This window comes from Hypanus sabinus, chromosome 21 (genome assembly GCF_030144855.1).
Source record: "Hypanus sabinus isolate sHypSab1 chromosome 21, sHypSab1.hap1, whole genome shotgun sequence".
Taxonomy (NCBI): Eukaryota; Metazoa; Chordata; class Chondrichthyes; order Myliobatiformes; family Dasyatidae; genus Hypanus; species Hypanus sabinus.
In genome coordinates, this window is record NC_082726.1 from 15,398,866 (window position 1) to 15,413,276 (window position 14,411).

General features: G+C 42.5%; 1 protein-coding gene across 1 annotated transcript in view; it reads left to right on the forward strand.

Annotated features, from left to right (window-relative positions):
• The window catches only part of ireb2 (iron-responsive element binding protein 2), an 83,570-nt gene that overhangs the window by 34,484 nt on the left and 34,675 nt on the right, over positions 1 to 14,411 (forward strand). The window contains exons 2-3 of the mRNA XM_059946030.1: positions 9,208 to 9,300; positions 11,024 to 11,189. Of these exons, the coding sequence (XP_059802013.1) occupies positions 9,208 to 9,300; positions 11,024 to 11,189 (259 nt within the window). The remainder of the gene's footprint in view (positions 1 to 9,207; positions 9,301 to 11,023; positions 11,190 to 14,411) is intronic.

Here is a 14,411-nt window from a genome sequence, read left to right on the forward strand (position 1 = left end):
ACCAAATCTCTTCAAACTCTTAATGAAGTATGGTTGCTGTCTTGCCTTCTTTATAACTACATTGATATATGTTGGGACCAGGTTAGATCCTCTGAGATCTTGACACCCCCAGGAACTTGAAACTGCTCACTCTCTCTGCTTCTGATCCCTCTATGAGGATTGGTATGTGTTCCTTTATCTTACCCTTCAAAGTCCATAATCTGCTCTTTTGTCTTACTAACGTTGAGTGCCAGGTTGTTGCTGTGACACCACTCCACTAGTTGGCATATGTCACTCCTATGCGCCCTCTTGACATCACCTGAGATACTACCAACAATGCCAGCAAATTTATAGATGTTATTTGAGCTATGCCTAGCCACACAGTCGTGTATAAAGTGAGTAGAGCAGTGGGGTGCAGCGAGAAGAATATGTTATCACCAATCCGCACCATAGGAGTGGTTGCGACTGTAGTAGTTGTCTACAGTGAATCAATTAACCAAAATGTGATAGGCACACTTGATGGGGTAGTTGTTTTGCTGGGTGTATCTGGCCATATGTTTTGATCTGTCTCAGAGAGGAGGATGGTTATGTTTGTCAGTCTGTCTGTTGTTAGGATCTTGCTGTAGGAAATCCTCAGGACAGTAGAGAATGACCAGCCACCTTCAGCTGTTTATTCTTGACCCATCTTCCATTATAAGGTCAACAGTGGACATGTGTAGAACATCAGTGCAGCCCATGATCGGACCTTTCTGCTCATGGTGTTGTGTCAAACTAATTAAGCTGATGACACCTTATCTCTTATGCCTGCACGTGGTCCATATTCCTCCATTCTCTTCACATTTGGTGTGTCTATCTAAGAACTTTTTAAATATCTCTGTTGTATACGTCACTTGCCTGGAACCATGCTCCAGCCACCCACTATTCTGCATAATATAAAAATTGCTTGTCCCACACATCTCTTTTGAGCTTCCATCCTCCTACCTTAAATGCATGCCCTTTAAGTTTAGACATTTCTACTCCAGGAGAAAAGATAATGGATGTCTACTTTATTTATCTCTGCCTCTTATTTTCAAATTGCTTCTCAGATCGGAGTTCTGAGAGGCGGGACTGCGCAGGCGCGTGAATGAAGCCTGGGAAGGAGGGAAGATATAAAAAGAACGCAGCCTTAAGCAGCGGGCAGCTTCGTTTGCGGGCAGCGGAGTGAGCCGGGAGCAGAGTGTAGGGCTTGGGCTCAGGGGGCTTAGGCGGAAGAGGGCACAGTAGGCTTATCTTTTAGTTCTTGTTATTTTCAGTTATTCGGGAAGTATGAGTGTGAGGGCAGCTTGTTGTTCTCGGTGTCGGATGTGGGAGCTCCTGGAGTCTCCGAGCCTCCTGGACGTCCACATCTGTTCCAGGTGCGCCGAACTACAGCTCCTGAGGGACCAAGTTAGGGAACTGGAGCTGCAGCTCGATGACCTTCGCCTGGTCAGGGAGAGTGAGGAGGTGATAGAAAGGAGTTACAGGCAGATGGCCACTCTGGGGCCACGGGAGGCAGATAGGTGGGTCACGGTCGGGAAGGGAAAGAGGCAGGTACTAGAGAGTACCCCAGTGGCTGTACCCCTTGACAATAAGTACTCATGTTTGAGTACTGTTGGGGGGGGACAGCATACCTGGAGGAAGTGACAGTGGCCGGGCCTCCAGCACAGAGGATGGCCCTGTAGCTCAGAAGGGTAGGGATAGAAGAAAGGATAGTAATAGGGGACTCGATAATCAGGGGTTCAGACAGGCGGTTCTGTGGAGGTGATCGGGTCCCGGATGGTAGTGTGCCAGGGTTCGGGGCGTTTCTGATCGTGTCCAAGATATCCTGAAGTGGGAGGGTGAGGAGCCAGAGGTCGTGGTACATATAGGTACCAATGCCATAGGTAGGAAAGGGGAAGAGGTCCTGAAACGAGAGTATAGGGAGTTAGGAAGGCAGTTAAGAAGAAGGACCGCAAAGGTAGTAATCTCGGGATTACTGCCTGTGCCACGCGACAGTGAGAGTAGGAATGGAATTAGGTGGAGGATGAATGCGTGGCTGTGGGATTGGAGCAGGGGGCAGGGATTCAAGTTTCTGGATCATTGGGACCTCTTCTGGGGCGAGCGTGACCTGTTCAAGAAGGACGGGTTACACTTGAATCCTGGGGGGACCAATATCCTAGCGGGGAGGTTTGCTAGGGCTACAGGGCAGACTTTAAACTAGTAAGATGGGGGGGGGGGAAATCAATTTGAGGAAACTATGGGAAAGGAGGTTAGTTCACTAGTAGAGCAAGTAAGTAGACAGTGTGTGAGGGAGGAAAGGCAGGTGATGGAGAAGGGATGCGCTCAGCCCGAAGATGTAGGGGAGAAGAAAGAAAAGGATAATAAATTTGAATGCATTGTTAGGGATGAAAAGAGAGGAGGAGGTGGAGAGTATCTTAAATGTATCTATTTTAATGCTAGGAGCATTGTAAGAAAGGTGGATGAGCTTAAAGCGTGGATTGATACCTGGAGTTATGATGTTGTAGCTATTAGTGAAACATGGTTGCAGGAAGGGTGTGATTGGCAACTAAATATTCCTGGATTTAGTTGCTTCAGGTGTGATAGAGTAGGAGGGGCCAGAGGAGGAGGTGTTGCATTGCTTGTCCGAGAAAATCTTATGGCGGTGCTTTGGAAGGATAGATTAGAGAGCTCCTCTCATTGAGGAATGGGAAAGGTGTAGTAACACCGATAGGAGTGTATTATAGGCCACCTAATGGGGAGCGTGAGTTGGAAGAGCAAATGTGTAAGGAGATAGCAGATATTTGTAGTAAACACAAGGTGGTGATTGTGGGAGATTTTAATTTTCCACACGTAGATTGGGAAGCTTATTCTGTAAAAGGGCTGGATGGTTTAGAGTTTGTGAAATGTGTGCAGGATAGTTTTTTGCAGCAATACATAGAAGTACCGACTAGAGATGGGGCAGTGTTGGATCTCCTGTTAGGGAATGCGATAGGTCAGCTGACAGATGTATGTGTTGGGGATCACTTTGGGTCCAGTGATCACAATAGCATTAGCTTCAATATAATTATGGAGAAGGACAGGACTGGACCTAGAGTTTGATTTTTGATTGGAGAAAGGCTAACTTTGAGGAGATGCGAAGGGATTTAGAGAGAGTGGATTGGGTCAAGTTGTTTTATGGGAAGGATGTAATAGAGAAATGGAGGTCATTTAAGGGTGAAATTATGAGGGTACAGAATCTTTATGTTCCTGTTAGGTTGAAAGGAAAGGTTGAAAGCACCATGGTTTTCAAGGGATATTAGAAACTTGGTTCGGAAAAAGAGGGATGTCTACAATAGATATAAGCAGCATGGAGTAAAGGAATTGCTTGAGGAATATAAAGAATGTAAAAGGAATCTTAAGAAAGATATTAGAAAAGCTAAAAGAAGATACGAGGTTGGTTTGACAAATAAGGTGAAAGTAAATCCGAAAGGTTTCTACAGTTATATTAAAAGCAAGAGGATAGTGAGGAATAAAATTGGTCCCTTAGAGAATCAGGGTGGTCAGCTATGTGTGGAGCCGAGGGAGATGGGAGAGATTTTGAACGATTTCTTCTCTTCGGTATTCACTAAGGAGAAGGATATTGAATTGTGTAAGGTGTGGGAAACAAGTAAGGAAGTTATGGAACCTATGACAATTAAAGAGGTGGAAGTACTGGCGCTTTTAAGAAATTTAAAAGTGGATAAGTCTCCGGGTCCTGACAGGATATTCCCCAGGACCTTGAGGGAAGTTTGTGTAGAGATAGCAGGAGCGCTGACGGAGATCTTACAGATGTCATTAGAAACGGGGATTGTGCCGGAGGATTGGCGTATTGCTCATGTAGTTCCATTGTTTAAAAAGGGTTCTAGAAGTAAGCCTAGCAATTATAGACCTGTCAGTTTGACATCAGTGGTGGGTAAATTAATGGAAAGTATTCTTAGAGATAGTATTTATAATTATCTGGATAGACAGGATCTGATTAGGAGTAGCCAGCATGGATTTGTGCGTGGAAGGTCATGTTTGACAAACCTTATTGAATTTTTTGAAGAAGTTACGAGGAATGTTGACGAGGGTAAGGCAGTGGATGTAGTCTATATGAACTTCAGTAAGGCCTTTGACAAAGTTCCACATAGAAGGTTAGTTAAGAAGGTTCAGTCGTTAGGTATTAATGCTGGAGTAATAAAATAGATTCAACAGTGGCTAGATGGGAGATGCCAGAGAGTAGTGGTGGATAATTGTTTATCGGGATGGAGGCCGGTGACTAGCGGGGTGCCTCAGGGATCTGTTTTGGGCCCAATGTTGTTTGTAATATACATAAATGATCTGGATGATGGGGTGGTAAATTGGATTAGTAAGTATGCCAATGACACGAAGGTAGGAGGTGTTGTGGATAATGAGGTGGGTTTTCAAAGCTTGCAGGGAGATTTATGCCGGTTAGAAGAATGGGCTGAACGTTGGCAGATGGAGTTTAATGCTGAGAAGTGTGAGGTTCTACATTTTGGCAGGAATAATCCAAATAGAACATACAGGGTAAATGGTAGGGCATTGAGGAATGCAGTGGAACAGAGAGATCTAGGAATAACATTGCATAGTTCCCTCAAGGTGGAGTCTCACGTAGATAGGGTGGTGAAGAAGGCTTTTGGAACGCTGGCCTTTATAAATCAGAGCATTGAGTACAGAAGTTGGGATGTAATGTTAAAATTGTACAAGGCATTGGTAAGGCCAAATTTGGAATATTGTGTACAGTTCTGGTCACCGAATTATAGGAAAGATATCAATAAATTAGAGAGAGTGCAGAGACGATTTACTAGGATGTTACCTGGGTTTCAGCACTTAAGCTACAGAGAAAAGTTGAACAAGTTAGGTCTCTATTCATTGGAGCGTAGAAGGTTGAGGGGGGATTTGATCGAGGTATTTAAAATTTTGAGAGGGATAGATAGAGTTGATGTGAATAGGCTGTTTCCATTGAGAGTAGGGGAGATTCAAACGAGAGGACATGATTTGAGAGTTAGGGGGCAAAAGTTTAAGGGAAATACGAGGGGATATTTCTTTACTCAGTGATAGCTGTGTGGAATGAGCTTCCTGTAGAAGTAGTAGAGGCCAGTTCGGTTGTGTCATTTAAGGTAGAATTGGATAGGTATATGGACAGGAAAGGAGTGGAGGGTTATGGGCTGAGTGTGGGTAGGTGGGACTAGGTGAGATTAAGAGTTCGGCAGGGACTAGGAGGGCCGAGATGGCCTGTTTCCGTGCTGTGATTGTTATATGGTTATAATTTTATGGAAGTCTGTCAGGTCGCCCCTCAGCCTCTTCTGCTCCAGAGAAAGCAAACCTAGTTTCTCCATCTTCTACACATAACACATCTCTTCCAACACAGACAGAATCTTGATAGAGTTGTAGAGCAACTCAGCACAGATACAGGCCCTTCATCTCAACTGATCCCTACTAAGCACATGTTCTAATTTCCTCATTTAACAATTTTTGGCTCATATCCCTCTTAAGCTCCACCCCTCTATATATGTATCCAAGTGGTTTTTGAATGATATTGTACCTATCTCATCCACTTCCTCTGGTAGCTCATTCCTTATACTGTATTCATCACCCTCTGCATGGGAAAAATTGTTTGTCCCACAGTTCCTTTTTAAATACTTTCCCCATTCACTGTAAACCTATGCCCCCTTGCCTACCATGGGGAAAAAGCATTGCCGTCCATCTTTTCTATTCCTCTCATAATTCTAAACTTTTCTATAAGTTTGCCTTTAATTTGCCTATGTTCCAAGGAATAAAGACATAGCTTGGCCAATCTCCTCTTACAACTCAGGCCCTCTATAGTCCTAGCAACATCCTTCTAAATCTTCAACATGAGGTTCTGCAGATGCTGAAAATCATGAGCAACACAAACTAAATGCTGGAGGTACTCAGCAAGTCAGGCAGCATCTATGGAAGAGGATGCACAGTCAACATTTTGGACCAAGACACAATCTTTGTAAATCCTTTCTGCACTCTTTCCAGTTTAATACTATACCTTCCTATAAGAAGGTGAACAAAACTGTATACAGTATTCCAAGTGTGGCCTTACCAATAACTTGTACTGCAACATAATGTCCAACTCCCATGCTCAGTGCCTTGACTGATGAAGGCCAGCATGTTGAAACATTTTTTCACAACCTTGTCTCGCAGTTAACTAAGCACTTCTACTTGTCACTCCCTCTGTTCCTTTACATTCTGCAGTGCCCTGCCATTCACAGTACCAGTCCTATGTTGGTTTGAGTTTCTAGAATGCATAATTTGTATTAGAATCAATTTTCCACTCCTTAGGCAATTTCTCTAATTGATCAATACCCCTCGTAATCTACAATAACCTCTATCACCAACACCACCTAATTCTGTGTTACCAAAACTTACATGTAAAGCCTTCTGTGTTCTCATACAATTAATTTGTATAAAAAACAAGTGTGCTAACACCTAGTCAATGGCCTCTTTTTCTATCACTATTTTAAAACTATTTGAATTATGGTTACTGGAGCTAAAGTGCTCTTTGCCACCTAGTTCCCTAAGACGAGGTTCAGTGTTGCACACTCCTGAGTAGGTCCCTCTATATATTGACTCCTAAAACTTTTCTGGACTCATTTCAAAAATTCCTCTCCATCCTTGCTCTTAAAGCTCTATATGGCCCAGTTGATACTAGGAAGATTAAGATTTCCCCCTAATATAACTCTTATTACAACTCTGAGCAATTTCTCTACACACCTACTTAGAAACATAGGAAACCTGCAGCACAATACAGGCCCTTCGGCTTACAATGCTGTGCCAAACATGTTCTTACTACTTAAGTTCTGCTTAGTATTGGCTCCGCTAGAGAGATCCTCCCTTTTTTGTTTCTAATTTCTACTCATAAGGCTTCACTGGATGACCCCCAAAAAAGTAATCTCTAATCACTATTATATCAACCCATATCAAAAAGCAACACTCGTTCCTTGCTTAGCACTTCTGCATCCTCCATTGCTACCACATCCTTCCCCCAATGGAGCCACTGAAACAGCACAATATACTCCAGTTGCAGCCTGAGCAGAAGTTTATAAAGCTGCAATTTAACACTTGAATTTAGTGCCTCAATTAATAAAGGCAAGCATGCCGTAAGTTGCGTTTGCCCTGTTGATTCCGTTGAAGCTTACAAATGCTCATTTATGTTTGCAACACATTCAGTAAGGGCTGGTGAGCAGTAAGTTACATCCACAGCACAGAAGTAGATACTGTTGGGCCGTGGGTGAGGTGGATGACCTAGCAGAGGAAAGTCACACTTAGGCATGGTGTAGAAAGTGACTTCCTTCATCCTTACAATACGTACTTTACAATTTGAGACAGTAATACTAGCTTACATCTTAAATTGCTAATCTTAGTCTAATTATCTACATTTGACATTTAGTGCCATTACTGTTGTTGAATATACCTCTATTAACTGAAGGGGCATTGTCAAGAAACTCAACTGCACCAGCCATGTAAATACTAGAACAGGTTCGAGGATGGACATACTGCAGCAAGTGACTCCCCTCTTGACTTTCTACAATCTGCAAAGCACAAGTCAGGACTGTGACAGAATTCTCTCCACTTGCCTGGATGATTGCAGCTCTAACACTACCCAGGAAGCTCAACACCACCTGGAGCACAGTTTCCTGCTTGAAAGGGACCACATCCCAGATAATTCCCTTGCACCATTGGCGCCATCTACAAAATGTACAGTTGGCCCTCCTTATCCGTGGGTTCCACATGCGCGAATTTAATCAACCGCGGATCGGGAAAACCCGGAAGTTCTCTCTCCAGCACTCGTTGTTTGAGCATGTACAGACTATTTTTTCTTGTCGTTTTTCCCTAAACAATACAGTATAACAACTATTTACATAGCATTTTCATTGTATTAGGTACTAAAAGTAATCTACAGATGACTTTAAAGTACAGGCAGTCCCGGGGTTATGAATGAGTTCCATTCCTGAGTCCGTCTTTAAGTTGGATTTGAAGTCGGAACAGGTACATCTGGTATTATGTAGCCTCAATTGTCTTAGTATATAGTATATATTTTACCTTTCTGTGCATATAAAACACTTAAGAAACATAGATATTTCAATAATTAAACCATTGCGTTGCTTAGTAATAATTGTAGCTTTCATCGGGGCAGGGCCTTTCACATGCTCCATTAAAATTGTTCCGATCGTTGACCAACTTGTAGTCTAATGCTTTTCCAATGACCAATGGGGTTTCACTTCTTTTTGATCACTTTATTACTTCCACTTTATTTTCAATCGTGATCGTGATTATTTTCGTGAACAGAAACACTGCGGATTCAGAGCTGCGCCAGATCCTAAAGGCCACTGTATTGAGACCGGTTAAATAAGGGACTTGAAGATCCATGAATTTTGGTATCTGAGGGGGGTCCTGGAACCAATCCCCCGCGGATAAGGGAGGCCGACTGTACTGCAGTTACTTACCTTCATGACGTGTCTTAGCAGATATGGAGAGAACTTTCATCACCAGGGCAACATCAGCACCACCACTCAATGCAAGTTCGCCTCTCCTTTACAGTTCTGACCAGTAACCCTAGTGCTGTTCTTCACTGCTAAAGGCTCTAAACCCTGGAGCAATTTCCTTGTCAGTGTTATGGATATGATTGCAGTGAGTCAAGGTAGCAGCCAACCGCCTTTCGTGAAGTGTGATTAGGGATGGGCAATCAATGCTGGCCTTGCCTTTGGGACCCTGACAAATGAATATCAGGGAAATCTCTGAGTTGAGAGCTGACGATGCTCCCAGATGGCAGCAATTGTATACACAAGTATTAACTGTAGAAGGATGTGGTTTAAGAAATCCATTGTTCCACTAAACTCTTTTAAATCCTTCGAGACTTTTGAAGATCACTAACCTTTCCGTACCTTCATTCCATACCTTTTTGTAGCAGGGTTACTGATGTTTTTGTAACAGCCCAGTTGCATGATGTTTCCAAAACTTATCTCGGCCATTCACCTCCGTGCTTTTATTTACTCAGTAGTTCAGTCATTCTGCTGTGTAGAAACCAGGAATGCCAAAACTCTGCCAGCCTTTGTACTTTATCTGATTAAACAATCATTCAGAGAGAGCAGGTTTGTGAAAGTTCAGAAGAGTTGTAGATTTTTATTATCAAATATATTTAATGTTACACTGTAATTATAATGTTATTTCTCTCCATTTTAGGACATCCCTTTCATCACTTAATTGAGCCATTATCTGCAGATCATCCTGGTAAAAAGTACTTTAACATCCTTAAACTCGGTGACCCAAGATATGGTGAGATTTTTCCATTCATGTATTGACCAATATTTTCATTGGAAATGAAGGGGTGGACAATGTCTTTGTGAATTGTCGGTGAACAATTTCTGAGGGTCGAACAGCACGGAAGTGAATCTCACTGACAATTTACTATTCATTTACACTGTTCCATCGTTATGTGTCATATGGTATGACATGGGCAATCATGGTCTTTCCATAACCATGATTGTTCTTGGCAATTTTTTCTTCGGCAGTAGTTTGCTATTGTACCAATCCTATATTATTCCCGTTTATAAATTCTGTCCCACATTCTCATCAGCTCCTCTCTGATTCTACCATTCACTCATATGTGAGGAGAAATTTACCATGACCAATTAACCTGTCAATTTATATGTCTTTGGGATGTGGGAGGAAACCAGAGTTTCTGACTTAAGCATATGGTCATGAGGAGAACATGCAAACTTCATCAGGCAACGCCTGGAGTCAAGATTGCACCTGGGTCTCCAGCATTGTGAAGCAACAGCTCTACTAACTGCGCCACTATGCAGCTTGATTTCATAAATACTAATCAAATTTAAGTTTGCAAATTAGATGACATTAATTATCTGGGCTCTTTCGTGCCTAATTCGTCACCTTTATTGATGTGGGTTCTGCAACTGAGAACTATCCCATAAACTAAATTTTTCCTTAAGTCAAAATAAAACAATTTATCCAATACCAAGATTTAAAGACTCATTGCTTGAAATAGTTAAATCTCTTCTCCCCTATATACTACTTGTTTTCTCAGCACAACATCACTACCCATATTGTGTCGTTTCACATATGCTTCTGATAATTTCACTTCTTCAAATAATTTTGATGCTTACCCTAACACTACCTGTAATTAACTCAGTGAAACATATATTGTGTTCAGTTGTTAATGACTGCTGCAGAACATATTACCGTTAGGCTAATAAAGCATATAAGGGAAAATTTGCATAAAGGTGGATTTATGTTAAATCAGGACTTCTGAAACCCAGGAAAGCCTTGTATTTGAATCTACCTGCTCAGTTTAATTTTCTAAAAATGGCCTGTTATTAAGATGAGCAGGAAGTTAACAAAAACTGAGTTGGTGTAATGCTATCAAACATTCCTGGAGATTCCAAGTTTGATTTGTCATCTGCTGCGTAGGTAAGCTTTGCTACAATTGTAGTGGAGTCCCAGAGGCAAGCAAGGTGTTCGTTGGCCAGGATTACTCATGATCTGAATGTTCTTGTGGAACATTGATTTATTATGAGCTCCTAAACAGGTGTTGACTCCTGGGGAATTGCATGAGTCATTGTCTTAATAAAGGAAAAGGCAGTGGATGAGAACAAGAGCACAGTAAGTTGCAAAGTTAATGTGGCTGTGACCTTGTGCTTTTCTGCTGCAGTGACCTATTGTCAGCCTTACTTAAAAACACAGTAAGAATAAGGTGCAAACAAGGTAGGATTCTTAAAAGCAGTGAATGATAATAAACCTTCAGCAAAATAACTACATGCTTTGAATGTTCTAATTTTGCTCAACATATTTCATATGCCATTGTTAAACTTGTGTATTTAATTTTGGGATGTATTGTATTTAGAAAAAAAAGCCTAATATGGCATTTTCTGGCTAATGTGATGAAAGCATAATTGAGTTTTCATGTTAGATAATTGTTTTTTAAAATTTTCTTTGAAGTGGTTTATTACTTTTTAATCGATTTGACTGTTGTTTCCAAAAGGTGGACTGCCATACTCCATCCGTGTATTACTTGAGGCAGCTATTCGAAATTGTGATGGACTTCATGTGAAAAGAGAAGATGCTTTAACTATTCTTGATTGGAAAAATCAGCAAAACCAAACAGATGTTCCCTTCTGGCCTGCCCGGGTTCTCCTTCAGGATTTCACGTGAGTCTAGCTTGGGATCAGAATTGAGCTTGCTATTTAGTTACTGATTTACTAAACTTGGCTTTATTTGAAAAGCTGGTTCTAGCAGTAAATATACTCTTGTTCTTTAAAAGTCTCAGTAAGCATGAGACTTAAGCTGATGTGTGTGTGTGTGTGTGTATGTGTATATGTGTGTGTGTGTGTGTGTGTATATATATATGTATATGTATATATATATATACACACACACATACACACACACACACACACAAAATTACATTCAATTAACTCTTGGATGTGATGAGGTCTGACTCACAAATTAGCCTTCATCCTGAGGTCTGTCATTCAAGTAATGATCTTCCCATAATAGAGGAAACAATTCAATGTGCTCAAAGTCTTCCTGACTATGACTCTTGTGAGTCCCTAGTCTGCAGCTACTCAACGTGGAGAAGGAGCATTTGGGATGGTATTGAGAAACTCAAGGTCATCCATTAGGCGCAGGCAAGGCCTCATAATGCCACTTTCCTCAAGATGGTACTGTGTACGGCAGCCATGTTGTGTACTCCGAATTGGCATGGTAATTTTCTGCTTGTCTCTGTACTTCTTTCTGTAATTCTCTTACAAGAAGCTGAAAGTCACATCAGGTATTGATTGATTGACTCTTTTGAACATTGGAAAGCCATAACGTGCTGCCTTACTTGCACTGGAACCCTCTGCTTGCATAAACCGGGGAAATCCTTTCACCACACTGGTATTACTGAGAAAGTGTTGCCAGAGACGAGGAAAAAGAACCAGCATCTTGGTTAGGTTAAGACAGCACATAAATCGGCTGCTGCTCCCTAGCATACTCCTGGCCCATGTACAGTCCCTGGGCAGCAAGCTGTGTGAGTTGAGAGCCAGAATCTCCTGCCAACAGAAAACAAAGCACTGTAACATCCTTTGCTTTACTGAAACCTGGTTGTTGGAGGAGTTACCAGACCAAACCCTCGAACCCATCGTGTTCTCTGTGTTCCGAGCGGACAGGTCTAAAGATCTCTCTGGGAAAAGTAAAAGTGGGGGAGTGTGTTTCATGGTGAACGATACTTGGTGTGAACCAGGTAGTGTGCACACCCTCAAATCCTTTTGCTCTGGAGTATCTTATGCTGCTGTGGCTGCCTAGAAAATTCACGTTTGTTATTATTGTAACTATGTACATCCCATCACAGACCGATACCAACCTGGCTCTCAAAGAACTTTGCAAAACCATCAATATCCATGAAACCACGCACCCAGAGGCTGCTTTCATCATCGCTGGGGACTTTAACCAAATGTCACTGACTAGAGCTTACCCTAAGTTCTGCCAACACATCGAGGTGAACACACGGGGAAGAAGCATACTCAACCATTGCTACCCTCCCTTCTGTAACACCTACAAAACAACTCTCTGCCCTCTGTTCGGAAAGTCTGACCACTCCTCCATCTTGCTGCTGCCCGCCTACAGGCAGAAACTGAAGCAGGAAGTGGCCATAGTGAAAACCATCCACTGCTGCTCCAACCAGTCAGACGCAATGTTACAAGACTGCTTTGATAACGTCATCTGAGAGGTATTTCGAGCCAAGAACATCTTCATCTCACAAGCTTCATTTCGAGATGTATTGAAGACATTGTTCCCCAAAAATCAGTCCGTTTCTACCCAAACCAGAAGCCTTGGATAAATGGTCCAGTGCGTGTTGTTCTCAGTGCAAGGGATAAAGCCTTCACCCCCTGGAGACCAACAGGAACTCAAGAGATGCCACTATGATTTACTTAGAGCCATTACTTAGAGACAAAATCCAGTCACAACTCTACAATGACACGCAGTGTATGACAAGAACTGCACACCATTGCAGAATTCAAGGTGAAACGCAGCAGTCCAGCCAACGTTGCCACCTTAATCCCAGACAGGCAAAATGTTTTTTATGCTCGATTTGAGGTTGATGAGACTGAACCCCAAGGAGAGCCATCTGACAAGACCTGCTCCTTGGTTATCTCCGAGGCTGAGGTATGTAAGACATTCCAACGTGACAACAACTGCATGGCATCCTAGGGTGGGTCCTCAAAGTGTGTGTGAAACAGCTGGCTAGTATGTTTACAGACATTTTTAATCTCTCCCTCCCAGTGTTTAGTGCCCTCCTGTTTCAAATCGTCCATCATTGTCCCTGTACCTAAGAAAAAACAAGGAAGAATGCCTGAACAATTGGCACCATGTCGCACTCACCTCAATTATAAGCAAATGCTTGGAGAGGCTGGTTAAAGACTACATCTGTGGCATGCTACACACACACTGCACCCCCTACAATTTGCCTGCTGACGATGCCGTAACCACAACACTACACACTGTCCTCCCTCAGCTGGAGAAGAGGGATACATATGTTAGAATGCTGTTCAGCATCCAACACCATAATTCCCTCCAGACTAGATGGGAAGCTCAGAGACCTTGGTCTTCACTTTATACCCATGACTGCTGCCACAAGCAGCTCCAATCTGCTCATCAAATTTGTGGAATACACGACATTGATCAGCCTTTTTTTAGCGGTGATGAGACGGCCTACAGAGAAGAGGTTAACACCCTGACGCAGTGTGGTGCCAAAATAACAACCTCTCCCTCAATGTACAGAAAACAAAAGGAGGCTCTTCCACCTCAGGTGACTGAAGAAGTTTGGCATGAGTCCCCAAATGCTCAAAACCTTCCACAGGGGCACCATTGAGAGCACCCTGACAGGCTATATCACCAACCTTGATTGCTGGGCACTGCAGAGAGTGGTACGGACAGATGTGAACTTCCCTCCATTGAAGACACTTACAGCAGCAGGTACTTAAAGAAGGCCTGGAAGATCTTCGGGGACACCAGTCACCCCAACCATAAACTGTTTCAGCTGCTTCCGCCTGGAAAACAGTACTGCAGCATTAAAGCCAGTACCAACAGACTACGGGGACAACTACTTTCTACAAGCCATTAGACTTATAAATTCAGGTGTCTACATTGTGATGGAGATTTTTACTTCCTTATATTGTGGGACAGATGTAAGATTTAAATAAATTCAAACTAACCTGCTCAGCTTGGAGTTAGCTCCTGTCCCACCTATACAACTTGGACCCTGCCAGACTAGACTGAAAACTACTCACCCTTGATCCTGAAAGACTGCTAAGTCACTTCTAAGTTCCATTGTTCCTATTTGTATCAGACTTTCCGTATAAAATTAGTGATACTGTAATTGCACTCTC